The sequence below is a fragment of the Podarcis pityusensis genome, assembly GCF_964106645.2.
Source record: "Podarcis pityusensis genome assembly, chromosome: 2".
NCBI lineage: Eukaryota > Metazoa > Chordata > Lepidosauria > Squamata > Lacertidae > Podarcis > Podarcis pityusensis.
Genome location: NC_138029.1, coordinates 117,546,144 through 117,566,012, shown reverse-complemented (window position 1 = coordinate 117,566,012; position 19,869 = coordinate 117,546,144). Strand labels below are relative to the sequence as shown.

General features: G+C 47.0%; 2 protein-coding genes and 1 long non-coding RNA gene across 4 annotated transcripts in view; 2 read left to right on the top strand and 1 right to left on the bottom strand.

Moving 5' to 3' along the window:
• The first annotated feature begins 1,200 nt into the window (after positions 1-1,200).
• LOC308469505 (uncharacterized protein) lies at positions 1,201-11,046 on the top strand. 2 transcript variants are annotated; one of them, XM_080992069.1, is made up of 6 exons: positions 1,201-1,353; positions 4,674-5,392; positions 5,640-5,766; positions 7,596-8,159; positions 8,681-9,003; positions 9,538-11,046. In XM_080992069.1, the coding sequence occupies exons 2-6, from the start codon at positions 4,685-4,687 to the stop codon at positions 9,691-9,693; spliced, it is 1,878 nt and encodes a 625-aa protein (XP_080848195.1). In that variant the 5' UTR covers positions 1,201-1,353; positions 4,674-4,684; the 3' UTR covers positions 9,694-11,046. The 2 variants fall into 2 exon arrangements, with proteins under 2 accessions (XP_080848195.1, XP_080848194.1); XM_080992068.1 differs by having other exon boundaries at positions 8,681-9,678.
• A 4,043-nt stretch (positions 11,047-15,089) lies between these two features.
• LOC308469381 (uncharacterized protein) overlaps positions 15,090-19,869 on the top strand; it is a 33,203-nt gene continuing 28,423 nt past the window's right edge. Inside the window, exon 1 of the mRNA XM_080991740.1 lies at positions 15,090-15,189. The gene's annotated coding sequence lies outside the window, so the exon portion shown is untranslated. The remainder of the gene's footprint in view (positions 15,190-19,869) is intronic.
• On the bottom strand, positions 16,356-19,634 carry LOC308470206. Its single transcript, XR_013982258.1, has 2 exons — positions 19,281-19,634; positions 16,356-19,172 (listed from the first exon to the last, which is right to left on the bottom strand). It is a non-coding gene; the product is annotated as an uncharacterized lncRNA (long non-coding RNA).

The following is a 19,869-nucleotide window of genomic DNA, read 5'->3' as shown; positions in this document are numbered from 1 at the left end:
GGGCAAGATAGACACAATAAATAAATAAAATTATCGCCGCCCTGTAGACACCTATGCCCAGATGTTGCTGTACTACAGCTGCCATCCCTAACCATTGGGCTCTGCTGGCTGGGAGTGATGGGAGTTGGAGTCCCAACGACACTTACAGGACACAACATGGGCTATCTCCGATCTAGGATATCCCTGTGTTTGCGTTTGCAAACCTGTTCCGGATCAGTCTCTTGTATTCCAGGTGTGATCAAAGTGAGCTTTAAAACAAGAAAAAGAAATATTGGAAAGGTTTCAGTAAACATGCTGGTGAAAAACCTGCAATGTTGTTGGACTCCAACTCCTGTGATTCCATAAGGACAGAGGAAGACACTTCTGGATCAGTGCAATGGCATCCTGGTCTCTCAGAGGCCAACCAGGGGCCTGTGGGAAACCTAAAGGCGGGACTAAGCCCCAAAGCCCTCTCTCTTGCTGTGGCTTCCAGCAACTGGTATTCAGAATCATTGCTACCTCTGACCATGGATCACAGCCATCATGGCAGGTAGCTGTCCTTCCTGTAATCTGTCCTGAATCTGTAAAGTGAGAATCACAGAATTCTAGAGTTGGAAGGGAGCGTGGGGGTCATTTAGTCCAACCCGCTGCAATGCAGGATTATACAGCTGTACCATATGAGGATCAAACCTGCAACCTTGGTATTATCAGCACCAAACACTAACCAACTGAGCTATCCAGGACCAACTTTTTCTTTGTTCACTTTCTTTCTTTTATGTATTATTTATTTCATAGAATTTATATATTGTAGGGGGGGACACCTCATAGCGCTTTACATTAAAAATAAAAATATCAGTTATTATTTTTTTACAACCGTAATGTAATACATATAGAAAAGTTAAAGCCACAATAGAATAAAGCACATTAACACTCATGCAAGCTTCCTATACATCAGTCTTATTTCCTGTCCATGGTCAGGATGAGAGCTGTAATCCAACACTCTCTCAAGGGCCAGGTGTTTCCCTGATCTAAGAAAATCCCACCCGCGTTTGATCGCTTTTGCATCCATTTCATGTATATAGGGGCCGGGCTGCCTTGTTCCTTTCCTGCTTTTATGCCATGAGCCACCCGGACTCTTAGGGGTTAAACTGATAGAGAGAGGCGTTTCCTAGACGGGCACTCTCCCCCACCCCCAAGGTGTGCTCAATTCTTTTTCCTGTTTCTCCTTGGCCAGGTGGGAGAGGCTCTTCTCTCTCCGTTCCGTTTACTTTTTCTCTCTCTTTTTTTGCCTTCTCAAATTTTTGGCCATTTTGGATTGCAACATCCGAGGGGCTGCAAGGGATCCTGCAAGTGGAACAATAGTAATAAAAAAAGGTGAGCGAAGAGGGGATTGTTTTGGGGAGAAAAGTTGTGAATTGGGAAGGAAAAGGCAGAGAAGTGTCTCCTGCAGGAAAGTCTAAGCAAAAGACGGTTGCTTAATGCGGAGCCAAGTGTGGTTCAGTGGTTAAGGGACTGAGCTAGAACTGGGGCAGGCGGGGGACCTGGGTTCAAGCCGTCACCCAGCCACGACGCTGCCTTGGTGAACTCGGGACACTATCTCAACCTAACCTACCTTGTTAGCGTTTTTATTAAAAAATATGGATGTGGAAGTGATTGGTCGTATGCTGATTTGAACTTCCTGGATGAAATGTGAGATAACTGTAGAATAAGAATCCCAATCTCCTGCAAGTGTGTGCCACATAATTTTCGTTCTGCACATTAGATTCATAGAACTGTTGTAAGGGACTCTAAGGGTCATCTAGTCCAACCCCCTTGCAACGCAGAATTCAAACCTAAATAACCCCTGACAAGTGGCCATCCAACCTCTACAACAGTTACAAAAATGTACATCAGGCAAAACTTTAAAGCCTGCAGAAAAAAAAAGAAAAGAAAGGAATTTTTCCAGGGTGGTCAGGGAAATAAACACTCCAAATAAGTACATCCGCAACTCGCATCAAGGACCAGGTGGCTGAGAAACCCACTGCAGCAGGGGAGAAGAGGGTTGCCCATGGCTCTTTGACATCAAAGCCAAGAATGGGCTACCTCAGAGCTGTGCTGGATCAGGCCAATAGCCCATCTAGTCCAGCATCTTGTTCTCACTGTGGCCAAGCAGGCGCCCAGATGGAAAACCCACAAGGAGGACCTGAGCAGGAGAGCCCTGTCCCCTCCTGTGGTTTCCAGCAACTAGAATTCAGAAGCATCTCAGCCTCCCAAGTGTGGAGGCGGAGCAATAGGCATCCTGGCTAGTAGCCCTTGAGAGCCTTTTCCTCCTTGAATCTGTCCACTCCTCTTTTAAAGCTGTCCAAGCTGGTGGGCATTACTGCCTCCTGTGGCAGTGAGTTCCATAGTTTATGCAATGGCAAAGAATTGATGCTTTCATGCACGAGAAGTTAATCTCCGGAACTCCCTGCCTATTAATATCAGGCAGGTTCCTTCACTGAACTGTTTTAAGTGCCTTATAAATACCTACCGTATTTTTCGTTCTATAGGACGCACTTTTTCCTCTCCAAAAATTAAGGGGAAATGTGTCTGCATCTTATGGAGTGAATGCAGGCTCCTTGGCTTCAGCGATAGCAACGCGAAGCCTCCGAAGCGCAGAGGGAGCACTCTCCAGGCTTCAGGGATAGCCGCCTGAAGCCTGCAGAGCGCAGCGCCAGTTCCCGCTGTGCTCTGCAGGCTTCAGGTTCCTTTCGCTGAGGCCAAGAGAGCAAGACTCTCCTGGCTTCAGCAGAGAGGGAGAGCTGTGCAGCGCCCCTTCAGCCAAGCGGGAGGAGAAATGGAAGGGGCTCCGTTTCTCCTGCCACTTCGCTGAAGGGGTGCTGAAAAGAGAGGAAGAGAATTTTTTTTTTCTTGTTCTCCCCCTCTAAAACAAGGTGCGTCCTACAGTCCATTGCGTCCTATAGAGCGAAAAATACGGCAAGTCCACTCAGGCGTGTAAACCATATTGCATACACCGTATATACAGCGGTACCTCAGGTTAAGAACTTAATTCGTTCTGGAGGTCCGTTCTTAACCTGAAACTGTTCTTAACCTGAAGCACCACTTTAGCTAGTGGTGTCTCCCGCCGCCGCCGCACGATTTCTGTTCTCATCCTGAAGCAAAGTTCTTAACCCAAGGTACTATTTCTGGGTTAGTGGAGTCTGTAACCTGAAGTGTTTGTAACCTGAAGCCTCTGTAACCCAAGGTACCACTGTATGTTTGAAAACATATATATATGAAAACAAACATATCCCGTGCTCCGATTTATGGGAAGGGATCTTCTGGGCCAATATCTGACTTTCAACATGATCACATTCTATTGAATCAGACCTTTGGTCCATCTGGTCAACCCTGCAGGCGTCCCCAGATGATGCTGGATTCTAAATCCCATCCTCTGTGATCGCTGCCCAGACCAGCTGGTGCTCATGGGCATTGGAGTCCCAACAACTTCTGGGAGCTCACAGCTCCTCCACTCGCGATCACAATGATTTTCGGCTGTTCTTGGAGTCAGCTTCGCTCTTATTAGTTCAGCAAATTTCCCACTTGCCTTGTTTACTCCTCTCCCGCTCTGCTTTGCTCCCTCCATATTTTTGCTTTCTGGGACGGGTCATTGAACTCTGAGAATGCTTCTTGCTTGCCTGCAGGGAGGATAGAGAAGGGTGTGTGTGTGTAAATTTATATTGCTGTACAAAGGTAAAAATTTTGCTCATTGCTTTGCTCATGTTTGCCTCTGGTCCCACCCACCTCTGACATGTGGCCCAGAAGGGAATGCGGCCTTCAGAATCCCCACCCCTGCGCTGATTTCCTGGTTCGGAAGGAGCATGTGCCAATGACTGCAGTAATGGGAGAGGGTGGGGGGCTCTTGTCCTGCCTCTTGGGTCATCTAATCCAACTGCATGCAAAGCGTTTTCCTGAACTATTGAGCTGTGGTCTTTCCCCACAGATGTGCAATGCTTGTGCACAGTTCATGCCTCTTCCCTTGAGGCCACAGGTGGGGGAACCAGTGCCCCTCCAGACATTGTTGGATTATTTCTATTTACCTAACAAAATTGACATGCCTTTTGACTGAAAAAACACCTCTAAGCCATTTACAAAAATATACATACTATACTGTATGTCTGTAGAATGTATATCATTGGTCACCCTGGCTGAGGGTGTGGAACTTGGACAGGGGTTTTTATTTTTTGTATTTTTTAACTGCAAGTTTTAAAACCATAAAGGCTGGTAATAACAACAACAACAACAATAATAATAATCCCCGCGACGGGGTGAGCTCCCGTTGCTCGGTCCCTGCTCCTGCCAACCTAGCAGTTCGAAAGCACGTCAAAGTGCAAGTAGATAAATAGGTACTGCTCTGGCGGGGAAGGTAAACGGCGTTTCCGTGCGCTGCTCTGGTTCGCCAGAAGCGGCTTAGTCCTGCTGGCCACATGACCCAGAAGCTGTATGCTGGCTCCCTCGGCCAGTAATGCGAGATGAGTGCTGCAACCCCAGAGTCGTCCGCAACTGCACCTAATGGTCAGGGGTCCCTTTACCTTTACCTTCATACATACATACATACATACATACATACAACAGGAGGGCTACAAGCTCCCCCCATCTCTGATGTAACCAAACAAAGGAGTTTCCTCTGTTCACAAGTATTGATGGTTGTTTGCTTTCCATTCTCCATTCTGCAGCCAGAATAACAATGGAAGACCAGAACTTGACAGGATCCTTCCAAAAGAAGAGATTGGAGGCAGGAGGGGAAGACCCCCAGGTTACCCCCATTGGGGCCTTGAGAGAGTTTCAGGCAGGGGCGACCCTGCGACAAATTAAGCCAGAGCCGGAGGAGCAGTGCTGGGATGCCCAATGGCAGCAGTTCCTGAAGACGATGAAGAGCCCTCAGTCAGGCTGGAGAACTCCGCAGATATCCAAGTTCACACCAGAGGAGGATTTGAAGGACTCCCAGGCCTCGGGGAAGGCCGTCGCCATGGGCAACCAGTGGCCTACAAGGGAGTGTGTGGCCCAAGCCCTGCCAGGCCTCCCGGGAGAAGTCCAGGAGGCCCATCAAACTCTGGACCTTTCCGTGAAAGTGAAGGAAGAGGTTCCGGAGAAGCAAGCTCTCAGCTTGGAGATGCGCTGCCTACGCTTCCGCCATTTTGGCTACCGGGAGACCGAAAGGCCCTGGGAGGTCCTGAGGCAGCTCTGGGAGCTCTGCTGTCAGTGGCTGACACCTGAGAGGCACAGCAAGGAGCAGATCCTGGAGCTGGTGACCCTGGAGCAGTTCCTGACCATCCTGCCCCTGGAGATGCAGTGCTGGGTCCGGGAACGCAACCCGGAGACTTGTGCCCAGGCTTTGACCCTGGCGGACGAGTTCTTGCTGAGGCTGCAAGAGGCGGAGCAAGTGGGGAGAAAGGTCTGAGATATTTTTGTAATTTCATAAACTATGGGGAGTGTATGCAGCTAAGTTGTACTCCAGGTCATGAACCTAAGTCGGTCGTGTCCATTGACGTCAATGGGTCTACTCTGAGTAAGGCAAACATTGGCTGCCACCCAAGGTTTCCCTCTGAGCCTGCTGACACCTCCGTCTTCTGTGTGGATGGTGCCATTTAACTTGCATAAGCGATTTCATCTCACCGGCTGCGTCTCTCTTCCTGTTTCAGCTCCCGGAGCCTTTTCATATAGTGACTGTTAAGTCCCCCAAATCAGAGGAGGATCCCTCAGATGCTGTGGAGCTGCTTTTCCCTGCGGAGGTGGCCCGGGAGAATGAGGAGCTTGCCAGGTTGCTGGGTGAGGATCCCTGTGTCCAAATCTCACTGTTGGATAGCCTCTGTGGGGATGATTCCTGCGCTGTGGGACTACAGCTCCCATGGTGTGCAGGCCAGGATTTTATTTATTTATTTCCCGCCCATCTGGCTGGGCTTCCCCAGCCACTCTGGGCGGCTTCCCACAAAATATTAAAATACATCAAACGTTAAAAGCTTCCCTAAACAGGGCTTCCTTCAAATTAGGGGGGAGTAGTGCTCCAGCAGACGAGGAAACCTGCGACCCTCCGCATGTTGCTGGGTGCCAAGGGTGCTGCCAGGGAATGCACCCAGCAGAGAGTTAGTTCTTTATTGTCCAAGCTGACACTTATAGTAGTTTCCATGGCTCCAAAAAAAACCACATACACCAGCCTAGTGTCTAGACAGCTATTCCCAGACCTGTGCTTTATGGAGCAGTTGCAACAACAAGAGACCACAATACCTCCACCAGTTTATGTACCATTCTCTGATAGGCTTCACACATGCACCTGGAGACTTCCCCAGTTAGCAGAGCCAGTGATCAGGCATGATGGGAGTTGTAGTCTGGCCATGTCTTGAGGCCCGCACGTTCCCCAGCGCTGCCACAGAGTAAGACGTGTGGTCTCCCAAAGATCTGTCTTTGACCCTGTGCTTTTAAACTAGATTATAAACAACCTGAAGTTTGCAAGAAGCCTTGACGTTTGGCCAGGTTTGCCAGTGGTACCAAATTATGGAGGGTGGTAAATATGGAAAAGTTGTGATGAGCCCCAAAAGGATCTCTCCAAAGTGGGCGAACGGCCAATGAAATGGCAGGTGCTGTTTGGTGTAAGTATGAAAGTGATGCATGTCGGGGCAAGAAATCCTAGCTTCATGTATGTGCTGTGTTAAGTTGTGGGTGAACATATCAGACGACACAGCGATTCTTCAAACAGCTCTTCTTTATTCAGAGGCCAGAACTGAACTGAACTGAAGGGCTCAGTCAACCTGCTTATATAGAGCTCCAGTACCTCGTTACTGTAACAACTTTCTAAAACTATCCAATCACTGAACGTCACTTTCGATCCCTTATTTGCATAACTATCTACAGTATCCCCCTGCTGACCCAGGGTGAGAACTTCAGTACATAACATGCTGAGTGGTCTGAGATTGTAGATACAGTGGTACCTTGGGTTACATAAGCTTCAGGTTACATACGCTTCAGGTTACAGACTCCTCTAACCCAGAAATAGTACCTTGGGTTAAGAACTTTGCTTCAGGATGAGAACAGAAATCGTGCTCCAGCAGCGCGGCAGCAGCAGGAGGCCCCATTAGCTAAAGTGGTGCTTCAGGTTAAGAACAGTTTCAGGTTAAGTACGGACCTTCGGAACGAATTAAGTACTTAACCTGAGGTACCACAGTACCGAACAGGAGAAGGATCTTGGGTTCATTTTGTGGATAGATTGATGAAGATGTCCATCCAGTTTGCAGCAGCTTTGAAAAAAGGCAAATCCCATGTTTGGCAATCATTGGAAAGTTAGCAAATGTAGAACTGCCAGACTTATTAGAAACCTATAGCGCAACCATACTTTGAATACTGTGTATAGTTCTGATTGTCCTGTCTCAGAAAATATATTGTAGAACTGGAAATGATCATTATTCTTCAATTTATTATCTGGCCTTCACCAGCAGGTCCCAGGGCTAGTTACCACTATTTCAACTTCAAAAGGAATAAAAGTTAAAGATTACCATCACAGGAATAGGGTCGGCTCTGAAAGCACGTGTCTCAGGGTGTGAGAGGGCAGGGTAAAAATTCAACATTCTCCCCACAGATTCCTCAGATCGTTCTTTACCCCACAGGTAATGCAGAAACAAAGGCAAGGGAGGGAAATCTTCCATTGCAAAGATCAAAGCAAGCAGAATTCAACTCAATACCTTTGGGAAAAGCCAGAGAGGACGACTTGCTCCATCATGACAATCGAGCCTGGCTTTTGACTCAACAGGGACTAGAAACATTCCAGCAATCAGTGCCTTGTGAGGAAGTGGACACCATCGTATGTGACAGCCCTGTGAAACAGGGACTCGCTGAGGGCGAAAGAAGAAATATGTGCGTGGACTGTGAAAATCTGTGCCATAGCTTCAACTTTCCCAAGAGTCAGAGGATGCAAATGGGAGAGGACCCCGACCACTGCAGTCTGTGCGGGAAAGCCTTGAGGAGCGGCCCCTCCCTCGCTGCGCGCAAGGGGGCTTTCCCCGGAGAGAAACCGTACCGGTGCTCTGAGTGCGGGAAGAGCTTTGGCTGGAAATCGTCGCTCACTTCACACAAAAGGATCCACACGGGGGAGAAGCCATACAGGTGCTCCGAGTGCGGGAAGAGCTTTGGGATCAGCTCCCAGCTGGTGAGGCACAAGAGAATCCACACAGGTGAGAGAAACTTTCCCATTGCCCCGACTGCGCTAAGAGCTTCAGCCAGGTAGCCTCTCTCTCCTGACACACGGGAAAACCGCCACGGGGGGGGGGGGAGAATGATCTGAAATATCATAGCTTGAATTGGTTTTATTGTGGATTGTTTTATTTGATGTGTTGTAAAGCGCTTTGAGGCTTTTTCTTTAAAATATAAAGCGGTATAGAAATGAAATGAATAATAAGGATAATTTCATTGCCAAAAGTAAAAAATGGCACCTCGGCATTCCATTGTGGCGACCGTAGCCTAGGTTTAAGGAGACATTTGGCGATTAATTTACATATCTGAGTTTTTAATTCCGCCATGGAAGGATGCCATCAGCAGGGCTTCCTCTCCCACTAATAAGGCTGAAGGTGGCTGAAGCACAAGATGGCGGTTGTGGAGCCTTGGTTTCCAGTATTTTCTCTTGATTATAACTATATTATCACTCCCCTCACCCTGGAAGAAATCCAGTTAACCGCTCCACCCGTTTCTTTGTTAGATCATTTGGTTGCAATGCCGTCGCACAAGAAGAGGAAGATAGATTTGGAGTGCCGCATTTTCAATAAGAAATGGACACACGACTATTTCTTTGTGGAGCTGAAAGGCATGCCCGTGTGCCTCATTTGTGGTGAGGCCCTCTCCATCCTGAAGAAGGCCAACCTGCAGAGGCACTACAGGACGAAGCACATCCAGTATGAGGAGTTCCAAGGGCAGCTGCGCGAGGAGAAGGTCAAGGCGCTGAAAATGGACCTGCATGCCCAGCAAGGCATCGCCCCGGAACCAAGGAAGGAAATGGACAGCGTGGAGCAAGCCAGCTTCGTGGTGAGCGAGCTGGTCTCCAAAAAGCTTCGCCCGCTCTCCAGAGGTGAGCTGGTGAAGGAGTGCATTGTGGCCACCGCCGCTCTCTTGGCCCCAGAGAAGCTGAAGCTCTTTGAGAGCGTGAGCTTCTCTCGCAGGAGGGGCCCAGCTCACAGCAAGAACTCGGCTCGGGGAATGGAGGGGTCTCTTGCAAGGGACCCCCGATTACCAGAGGTGAACTTGGAAAGCCAGCTGCTAGCGGCCACATTGTTGATGGCGCCAGGCAAAAGTGAGCTTGAAAAAGAAACACAGCCACAAGTGTCACACTGAAAAGCTGCTGTGTTGAATGTTTATCATTATTTTATATATATTCTCTTCTTTATTTTTTTCTTAAGTTCTTCATCATCATAATTTTATCATTCGTACGCCACCCATCTAACTGCGTTGCCCTACTACTCTGGGTGGCTTCCAACAAAATATTAGAAACACAAGAGCCCTCAAAGAGTAAAATCTTCAGCTGTGAAGTTATATAATTTTTTACATTTTTTAATCTTGCAGATTATAGAAGATGGTTCTGGAATTGGTTGGCTCTGCCTAACACTTCCTCTTGCTCTGCCAAGCAATGGGCATCAATCCCCACTGCTTCTGTTTGGACCCCATTCCCCACAAAATAGATTTTTCCAATGGGTCACTGGCCTTTCATTTAACAAATAACGAAAGGTTCCCCACAGCAGAGTGTTTAAGTGTAGGCTGGTGCCAAAGGTAGAGGCAAATGGTTGCAATGTATTAACCTATATTGCTTGGTTATATTCATTTTTTTCTTCTGTGACGGACCTTTAAGAAATTGACCTGGTGGTGAGGCAGAGATTGGGTGATCTTTCCTCTTTGAGGCACAGTTTGTTCCTTTGTACGTTCAAACATGAAAAATAAAAGTGAGCCAGCACGACAAAATGGTTACAGAATATTTACCTGGCGAAAGGCTGGCATCCTGTGGCCCCTTCAGATGTTGTTAGATTTCAACTCACGTATTCCCTGGCCGTTGGCCATCCTGGCTGGGACTCATGGGAGCTGGAGTCCAATGATCTCTGAAGGACCACAGGTTTCCTTGCGTCTAGGTCCACAAATGCCGGGGACAATTCAAATCCCTCCCCAGTCGTGAAGCTGATTGGGTGACTTAAAGCTGGTCACCATCTTTATGTGAAACCTCCCTCACAGGGTTGCTGTGTGCGTGAAAGCAATATATCTTGCAGCGGCCTTGATGAGGGAAGTGTGGAACAGAAATGTACTTCCTAGGTAAAAAGACAGGAAATAGTTCTGAATCTGATTGGGGGAAAAGCATTCCTTGTCTCCATATAGCATATAGCAGGGCTGGGGCCCATGTGTTGTTGAACTCCAGTTGAAGTCCCAGCATCTGGTTCCTCAGCCCTCTGCACTCTCTCTCTGGAAACCTCCAGCTGCCAGGTGACAGGAACCAGCCAATGCCTTATAGTTCAGAAACAGACTGCCAGGAACTGGGATTGCAAGTTGCCAATCTGGGAAACTTAGGCAAGCATCAACATATTCGGTTTCCATGCTTATGAATGTTGATTTGGATCAGATCGTCTGAGGTGTGGAAATATTAGGGGAAATATCTGCTTGACACCACCTTGGGATAGTTTTGACAGCAATTAGGGGAACTGGGAATATTTCTAGGTCCATCAGGGTTGATGGACCACCAAATAGCTAGAGAGGATTAAGGTGTGTGTTGGTGGGGTGGAGGTGGAATTAGGCCTTGTTTCTTGTGTGGCAGATAAGAGATTCCATAGTTCTTAAGGGTGAAAGTTTGCTGCCTGTCAAAATGATGCTTGAGCCTTTTTTTTTCCTTTCAAAAAACCAAAACAAAACAACCCAAACATGGCAGCTGGTCTAGTCAAGCAGGAAAATATAAGGTTCATTTGTGAAGTTACCTGTTTAGCTCCGAGCTTTGTTTACATCTGTCCTTTTTAGCAAACAAATCTACATAATTGTTGGTGGCTGTCAATGTTCTTGTCAAATAGAACTAATTAAAAGTTTTTACTGTTAAAAAAAGTTGTGAAAAATACTTACAGCTGAAGTTGCAAACACACTGATCCTGATCCCTGTACAGTCGTACCTTGGTTCTCGAATTTAATCTGTTCTGGGAGTCCGTTCGATTCCTGGAACCGTATGAGAACCAAGGCGCGGCTTCCGATTGACTGCAGGAGCTTCCTGCACTCAATCAGAAGCTGTGTCGGACATACGGCTTCTGAAACATTTGAGTTGCAAGGCGTTTGGCATTCAAGGTATGGCTGTATTACATATGCACTACAGTTGGGTTGAAACAGTTCTCTTTACACTTACCTGATTTGCACTTAATAATTTATAATAATAAATTATTATTTATACCCCGCCCATCTGGCTGGGTTTCCCCAGCCACTCTGGGCAGCTTCCAACAAAATATTAAAATACAATAGCCTGTTAATCATTAAAAGCATCCTAAACAGGGCTGCCTTCAGATGTCTTCTAAAAGTCTGTTAGTTGTTTTTCTCTTTGACATCTGGTGGGAGGGCGTTCCACAGGGCAGGTGCCACTACCGAGAAGGCCCTCTGCCTGGTTCCCTGTAACTTGGCTTCTCACAGGGAGGGAATCACCAGAATGCCCTCAGCGTGGACCTCAGTGTTTGGGCAGAACAATGGGGGTGGAGATGCTCCTTCAGGTATACTGGACCGAGGCGTTTCTAAAGGTCAGCGCCAACACATTGAATTGTGCTCGGAAACGTACTGGGAGCCAATTGCACATGTGGTCTGTGGTCCTCAGAATCCACCCCACCCCCTTCCATGGCTCTGCTTCGCACCTTAGCCAGCCAGGATGTGCCTTTAAACTCCTGACAATGCCTCCTCCTCGCCTGGATGGAGGGGAGAGCGTTGTGTGTGCATTTGTATCTCAGATATATCCTTCCCATACAAGGCAAAACTGTTCAAACTATGGCACTACATCTTTTTTTGCTTTAAAAAGAAAGCATTGAAAGAAGGGTTGTCTTTAAAATTTATTGCTTTATTTTTCACAACTTAATGCAAAGAAAAGAACTTCCCCTTTTTCCAGCCAGTGTGGTGTAGTGGTTAAGAGTGGTAGTCTTGTAATGTGGTGAACCAGGTTCGCGTCTCTGCTCCTCCACATGCAGCTGCTGGGTGACCTTGGGCTAGTCACACTTCTCTGGAGTCTCTCAGCCTCACTCAACTCACAGAGTACAGTGGTACATACGCTTCAGATTACAGACTCCGCTAACCCAGAAATAGTACCTCGGGTTAAGAACTTTGCTTCAGGATGAGAACAGAAATCATGTGGCGGCGGCACAGTAGCAGCGGGAGGCCCCATTAGCCAAAGTGGTGCTTCAGGTTAAGAACAGTTTCAGGTTAAGAACGGACCTCTGGAACAAATTAAGTACGTAACCAGAGGTACCACTGTATTTAACAACAAGTACTTGAAAGACCAAACCGCGATGTAGCCGTGCTCTTTTCCATCCCTTTCCAAGAATTGCAACAATCTGTTCCTCCAATTGGTTCTCCCTTCACTGCAGTCAACTGAAGGCAACCAACTATGCCCTGGGGGCCCGATCTTTCTCACTGCCAATGAAAATGAATGAATAGAAGAAGAACCTATGCATGTGTCACCGACAAAAAAAGTTTGGATATGCACTCTGTAAAATAATGAAAGTTTACTTCCCCCTCCCCCCCTCTATCCCCACTTCTCAACTCCCCAACCTTATACTGTATGCAACATTATAGTCTGTCTGTGTGTGAATTTTGATGATCTCCAAAGTAACAGAGTAGCTTATAGCTAAGAAGCAAAATAGCTGTTCTAGGTGATAGTTCCTTTTTACAGACTACAATGTCCAGACTCTTGGTATTCAAAAGAACCTTACTTTCATAAACATATAACTGAGAAAAATATATTTACAATCTCATGCTTATTCAAACACGGGCATGTTCTCACTTGAATTGTCTTACAGTTTCTTACAAAAGGTTTTTACTTTCACCTCAGCAGTAATTCTGTTTTTGAACTTTTGAGCAGTAATTTTGATCAGCATTTAGTGATCTTCCACTGTTTCACTTCAGACAGATCACACTGACACACAATAGTATCCTGAGACATCTCTCTCAGCAGCACTTCTCCCTCATGCACAGAGAGAGAAAAGAACAGAAAAGCAGTTAAAAACAACAGTTACTGGAATAACAGTCTCAACAGAATGGAATGCCTCCCTCATGTGACTAACACAAATGAGGACTACTGTCAAAGGAAACTCCATCTTAAAACATTCTCATTTATGGAAATTAAACCACCATCCTTAGCACTTTCCCCAGACTTAGAGAAACCAGCGAGCCTTAAAACTAGGAGAGCAAAAAGCTCAAAGACAGAGGGCACTTAGCGGCACCCATAGAGGAGATGATTATGATGTCAGTGAGCTTATTCTGAATAAAACAACCCATTGCTTTGTAGACCTCAGATCTCCAGAGGAGGAAATAAGGGGATTTGTGTCAGGGAACAGCTTCCAAACCCTGCTGCCAATGCATTCTCCTCCTAGCTACACTTGCTATTCGCAGTTCATTGTCTTCTGGATCAGTGCCTTAATCTTTTGTAGATTCTGTATATCAGAGCATAGCCATTGAGGTGTCCCCAGATGTTGTTGTCCAGTTCCCATCAGCTTCAGCCAGCAGGGCAGACAGTCAAGGATGATGGAAGCTGTAATCTGGACCTCACCACCTGGACTCTGCTGCCCTATATCCTTCCCATTGAAACAACCGTGGAAATAAATTTTGGACGCTATAGATTTATCCTGGTCTGGTGCATGCAATGTCTTTTGTTTTGCAGCTGTGTGATTTGTGCTTGTATAGTGGTGGCCATTGGCTATAAACAATAAAATTTATAGATACAGTAGATTGAACTGCAAAAAATAAGTAATAAAATAATAAAACGATTATTTTAATTTTTTTTTGGTCCTCACTCCCAAATGGTGTGTGTGTTTTTGGTTATATTGTGCTTTTGGTTATATTGGGGGTGGGGGGTGGAGAAGTATGAAGGCCAAAACCGCTCCCCTCCTCTGCTAAATGGATGCAGGAGACCAGAGGCAGCGAATGAAAAAGCAGGGAAAGACAAACCCTCCAAGTGCCACTATTTTCCAGGGATGTCCCTGATTTAGAGAAGCCGTCCTGGTTTCTGATTTGATCCCAGAATGTCTCGCTTTTCCTTAGGGTCTCCCTATTTTCATTGAAGAAATGCTGGAGGGAATGGAGTTATCCAACCCACGGGCCCTCTGAAGGCAATCCTGTATAGGAAAGTTCTTTAGGAAGGAAGTCTAAACAGAGTTAAATTTGAGAAAATTAGGATAAGATTGTATATTCGTGTTGAAAAATTAATAAAAATTATTTTTTTAAAAAGGAAAGTTTTTTTTAATGTTTAATGTTTTATTATGTTTTTATACATGTTGGAAACTTCCCAGAGTGGCTGGGGCAACGTAATAAGATGTGTGGTGTATAAATAGTAAAATTATAGTTATGGAATGGGATGTCCCTATTTTCATCAGATTGGGTCGGTTGCTGGAGCTAAGTGATTGCATGATCCCAACCAGCAGAGCTGGGAACAGGACTGCCTCCTCCAGCTACCCATTCGAGCTGCAGGCATAGCTGTCAACCTTCCCTTTTTTTGCGGGAAATTCCCTTATTCCAGTGCCATTTCCCGCTGCTATCCCGGATTGTTAGATATCCTGTAGACTGTCCCCGGGGCAGGTGAGGCTGCTGATCCCTTATTTTCAAATCTGAAAATTGACAGCTGTGGCTGCAGGGTGGCATAGTCCCAGCTTTCTGGAAATATTTGCTGATAAGGAAACCAGTGACTGCACATCGGATCACAAGGAGACTTATTTGTGCAACATTCTGGATATCCGAGAAGATGCCAGGTAGATTCCAATGATACAATAAATTTTGAAGGACAGCGTAAGTGGGCGCATCCAGCCTCGCAGCCTCCCAGGGCCCAACCCACAGCCAGCGAGCTCCGATGCTCAGAGAGGCAGGAAACGGGGCCAGCCAGGGGGACTCGAGAGCGGTTGCACTTTCCTGTCCCCCGCCGAGGAGAGCGGAGGAGCAGCGGCCCGTGGCCTGGCGAGTTTCCCCGGAGAGGAGCCGGATAGCGCTGCAGGGACGGAGCGAGGAGTCCGAGGTGCAGGAGGCGGGAGGGGGAGGAGAGCACGTGCGCCTGGCAGGATGAGGCCCCGAGCCCAGCCAGAGGCTGCAGGGCGCCCCCCAACCGGGCAGGAAGGGGAAGGGGCGCAGCTGAGGGGCAGGGCATCTGCAGGAGGGCACAGGGGCAAACATCTCTGGCTCAGGCTGGCACGGACCCTGCCGGAGACCCTGGGGAGCTGCTCCCTTCAGTCCTGAGCTCAAGGGGCAGAATGAGGGGTCCAAGGCAGCTGCTGCTCCGCGATGGACGATGCATATAGTCGCTCACGGATCAGCGGCGTAGCTGGGACTTTTGCCTCCCCTATCCCTTATCAGGGAGCCCAGCCCATTTCGACGGTCCTCCCCACGGGGGAGAGGGAAGGCGAGGCAGGGGGGAAAGTGCAGCAGGGGGGTCCCTCTCACTCTGCAGCCCCGTGACACCCTTTGCAGGCCACTACTCCTTCCCCCCCTCCTCTGCCAGTGCCATTGATAAACCTATCGCCCTCATTTGTGAATTGGTCTGATCGCCTTTGAAAGCTCTCTTTTCTCTTGTAGTAATGATGTCCATCAGATTCATTTAGCAAGGAAATGGCTTCTTTTGTCTTCCCCACATCAAGGTACACTGTGCCTACACATGGAGGCTCTGTTGATCTGTCACGGCTAATAAAACAGCTAATAGATCTATTTCCCGGAGAAGGCACCTGATCTTTTCCGAAGCTGTCAAAGCTAGTGACCTCTTGTGTCTGCGTGTAAATCAGTGAGACAGGCTTAAGCCTGTTTCATTAATTGTTTTATTTCCACCTTCCTCAGTAAGGCTGCACAGTTTTCAGATGAAGGCTGAGGGTTGAAGTGGGTGACAGTTTAGAGAATGCAGAAGAAAGGAGGATTCTTAAGATGTGTGGCATATGGAAATGAATTAATGATAATAAAAACGTTGAAGACAGTATTGTAAAAGACTGAGGAAGGCGAAATTGAAATTAGCTATTCATGTTCAGATTATTACTCATTTCATTTCTATACTGCTTCATATTTCTAATTTTTTTAATAATAAATTTTATTAAAATTTTCACAATATCTCCAATCATACAATTTTTCAAATCACATATTTTGACTTTTTGAACCTCCCTCAGCTCCTCTGACAATCATCCGTAATTAAATTTCTACCTTCACATTCCTTAATTATAGTATTGCCTTCAAGTAAAATCTTTCTATCCTCGTTTACATTCTTGCAATATTCCTTATTTTTTCCACAAAGCTTCTTTAAAACACACTAGCGTTGTTTGTTCCTCACATACACTCTTCAAATATTCTCTGAATTTTCCCCAGTCCTCTAGGAACTTGTGGTCTCTTTGAAGTCTGATTTTTCCAGTTAATTTATCTAGTTCTGCGTAATCTGTTAGTTTTTTTCTCCATTCTTCCAAAGTCGGTAATTCTTCTTGTTTCCATTTTTGGGCCATCAGTGTTCTCGCTGCTGTTATTGCGTACTGAAAGAGTTTACAGTCCCTCTTATTTATTTCATTTCTAGTTATTCCCAGTAGGAAGGTTTCTGGTTTCTTTACAAAGCTATATTTCAGCATTTTCTTTAACTCATTATATATCATTTCCCAGAACCCCTTCACTTTCTTACACTCCCACCACATATGAATAAAAGTACCCTCTTTCTCTTTACATTTCCAACATTTGTTACAGGTTTTATACATTTTTGCCAATTTAACTGGTGTTATATACCATCTGTATACCATTTTCATACCATTTTCTTTTAACATAGTACATGCTGTAAACTTCAGATTTTCATTCCATATTTTTTGCCAGTCTTCCATATCAATACTATACCCTAAATCTCTGGCCCAGTGAATCATTACAGATTTAACTTCCTCATCCATCGTGTGCCATTCCAATAATATTTTATACATTTTTGAGATTATCTTACAATCATTGTTAACAATTTCCGTTTGAAATTTCGAATCTTTTTCTTTATACCCTTTTTCTTTCACATCCTTTTTAAACATATCATTTATCTGGTAGTAGTGCAGCCAATCAAATACATGTTCTTTTACTTGCTCGTATGGCTTCAATCTCCATTTCTCTCCTTCTTTTACCACTAAATCTCCGTAAGTAATCCAATTACTCCTCATATTAATTTTCTTGACTCCCATAACCTCTAATGGGGATAACCAATGTGAAACCCCCATTTCTAATAGATTTTTATATCTGTCCCATACTTCGATTAACTATTTCCGGAAGATATGGTTTTCAAACGATTTATAACCTTTTTTCTTCTCTTGCCATAGATACGCATGCCACCCAAATCTGTTATTTGCTTCATATTTTTAAGGAAAAAAATCTAATTAGTAATTAGAGAGAAATCTCATTGCAGTTTGTGTCCATAGGATGTTGAGAACATTAACTCTGTAGATCCAGGAGTTCTCTCCTCCTGATAGTCTTAGATTTGATTGTTCTTTCCGATAGAACAGGAGGAACGAAACATTTATGGGCTTAAAGCTGCATTAATTCTGGAGGCCACATTCCAGTGAGCTTTGAGGCCAATGTATGCACATGCATGCGCACACAGAAAAGAGATGCAGACCATAAAGTCACATGCACACACGCCAGAGGTGCTGCACACACTCACCAGACATGCCATCTAGCATACATACAAGTCTTGCAAACACAATCAGTATGTTTAGACCTTCCAACCCCAGTCTTGGGGGGAGGAAAAATAAGAGCACAAGAAGACCCTGCTGAATTAGCAATGAGATCTGTGAAAAAAAAGTCCCTTCTGATTGTTCTTTAGAAATCCTCTTTAAAGAGCAGCCAGAGGGATCATTTATTTTCCTTTTGCCCCATTTCAGCACTGTGCTGGTTTGTGCTGAAATTGGAGTTGAAAAGATCTCTCTAAGGGCCCTTTAGGCACCTTTCTCTCCAGGACAGACAAAGATCTTCATCCTATGATCAGATCAGGAGATGGAAATGGCAGGGACTAGCAGGACACACCCTGAGGCTTGGCAAACCATATGCAGCCAATGGACTGCAAGTTAGAATATCTTCAGTAAAGAGAGTTTGTGACCATCAAATATAAAATATTTTGGAGTGGGTTGTTTGATTTTGTTGGCCAATGTTCCTTTTGTCTGTTTGTTAGTTTCTTAGGCTGTGCAGATACCATACATTTAAAGCACGTGGCTTCCCCCAGTGAACCACAGGACCTGTAGTTTATTGCTAGAGTTCTCAACACCCCTAACAAACTGCAGCTGGCAGGATTTCTTGGGTGAAGTCATGTACTTTAAATGTTAGGTGGGTCTGTCGCAGCCTTAATCATATACAGTGGTGCCCCGCAAGACGAACGCCTCGCAAGACGGAAAACCCGCTAGACGAAAGGGTTTTCCGTTATGGAGGCGCTTCGCAAAACGAATTTCCCTATGGGCTTGCTTCGCAAGACGAAAGCCCATAGGGAAATCTCCGGGACAGCGGGGAAGCGCAGCGCGTCTTCCCCACTGTCCTCGGACCTCCTCCGAAGCCTGGCGGGGGGCGGAGAGACCTCCTCCCGCCGCCAGGCTTCAGAAGGCTGCTCCAAAGCCTGGCAGGGGGCGGAGAGGTTTTTTAAAAACCTCGGGACAGCGGAGGACTTCTCCGCTGTCCGGGGTGATTTTAAAATGCTGGCGGGCGGCAGTGAAGGCTTTGCTGCTGCCTGCCAGCATTTTAAAATCGCCCCGGACAGCAGAGAAGTCCCCCACTGTCCCGAGGTTTTTTAAAATGCTGGCATCTTCCCCGCTGTCCCCGGACCTCTTTTGAAGCAAGGGGCGGCAACGCGGAGAAGCGATCTTCTCCCCTCCGCCCCTTGCTTCAAAAGAGGGGACAGAGGGGAAGGCGCGCGTCTTCCCCTTTCTCCCCGGACCCCTTTTGAAGCAAGGGGCGGCAACGCGGAGAAGCGATCTTCTCCCCTCCGCCCCTTGCTTCAAAAGAGGGGACAGAGGGGAAGGCGTGCGTCTTCCCCTCTGCCCCTCGGAGATTGCGGGGCAGGCAACGGGGAGAAGCAATCTTCTCCCCGCTGCCCCTTGCTTTAAAACAGGTCCGGGGACAGAGGGGAAGGCACACGTCTTCCCCTTTCTCCCCGGACCCCTTTTGAAGCAAGGGGCGGCAACGCGGAGAAGCGATCTTCTCCCCTCCGCCCCTTGCTTCAAAACAGGTCCGGGAACACCTCCCGCCGCCGCCCGGCTTCAGAAGGCTCCTCCGAAGCCGGGCGGCGGGGCAGGAACACCTTCTGAAGGCCGGCGGGGGGCAAAAGTCTTTGTTCCCCCCTGCCTGCCTTCCCGGGAGAGCGGAGAAACGCAGCGCGTTTCTCCGCTGTCCCGGAAGGCTTTTGAAGGCAGGCGGGGGGGGGGAGCAAAGACTTTGGCCCCCCGCCCGCCTTCAGAAGAGGTCCTGGACCTCTTCTGAAGGCTGGCGGGGGGGGGGCAAAAGTCTTTGTCCCCCCTGCCTGCCTTCCCAGGGGCTTTTAAATCGCCCCAGACAGCGAGAAGTCCTCCGCTGTCCCGGGGTGATTTTAAAATGCTGGGGGTGGGAAGAAAAGCCCTTGTTCCCCCCCCCCCCAGCCTTCAGAAGAGGTCGGGGGACAGACTGTCCCCGGACCTGGTCTGAAGGCGGTTTCCATAGGAACGCATTAATTGATTTTCAATGCATTCCT

Coding starts and splice junctions, on each gene's coding strand:
- LOC308469505 (XM_080992068.1), top strand. CDS start 4,685: ATGGAAGACCAGAACTTGACAGGATCCTTCCAAAAGAAGAGATTGGAG. Junction 5,393..5,639: donor CGGAGCAAGTGGGGAGAAAG/GTCTGAGATATT, acceptor TTCCTGTTTCAG/CTCCCGGAGCCTTTTCATAT. Junction 5,767..7,595: donor GGAGCTTGCCAGGTTGCTGG/GTGAGGATCCCT, acceptor TTTACCCCACAG/GTAATGCAGAAACAAAGGCA.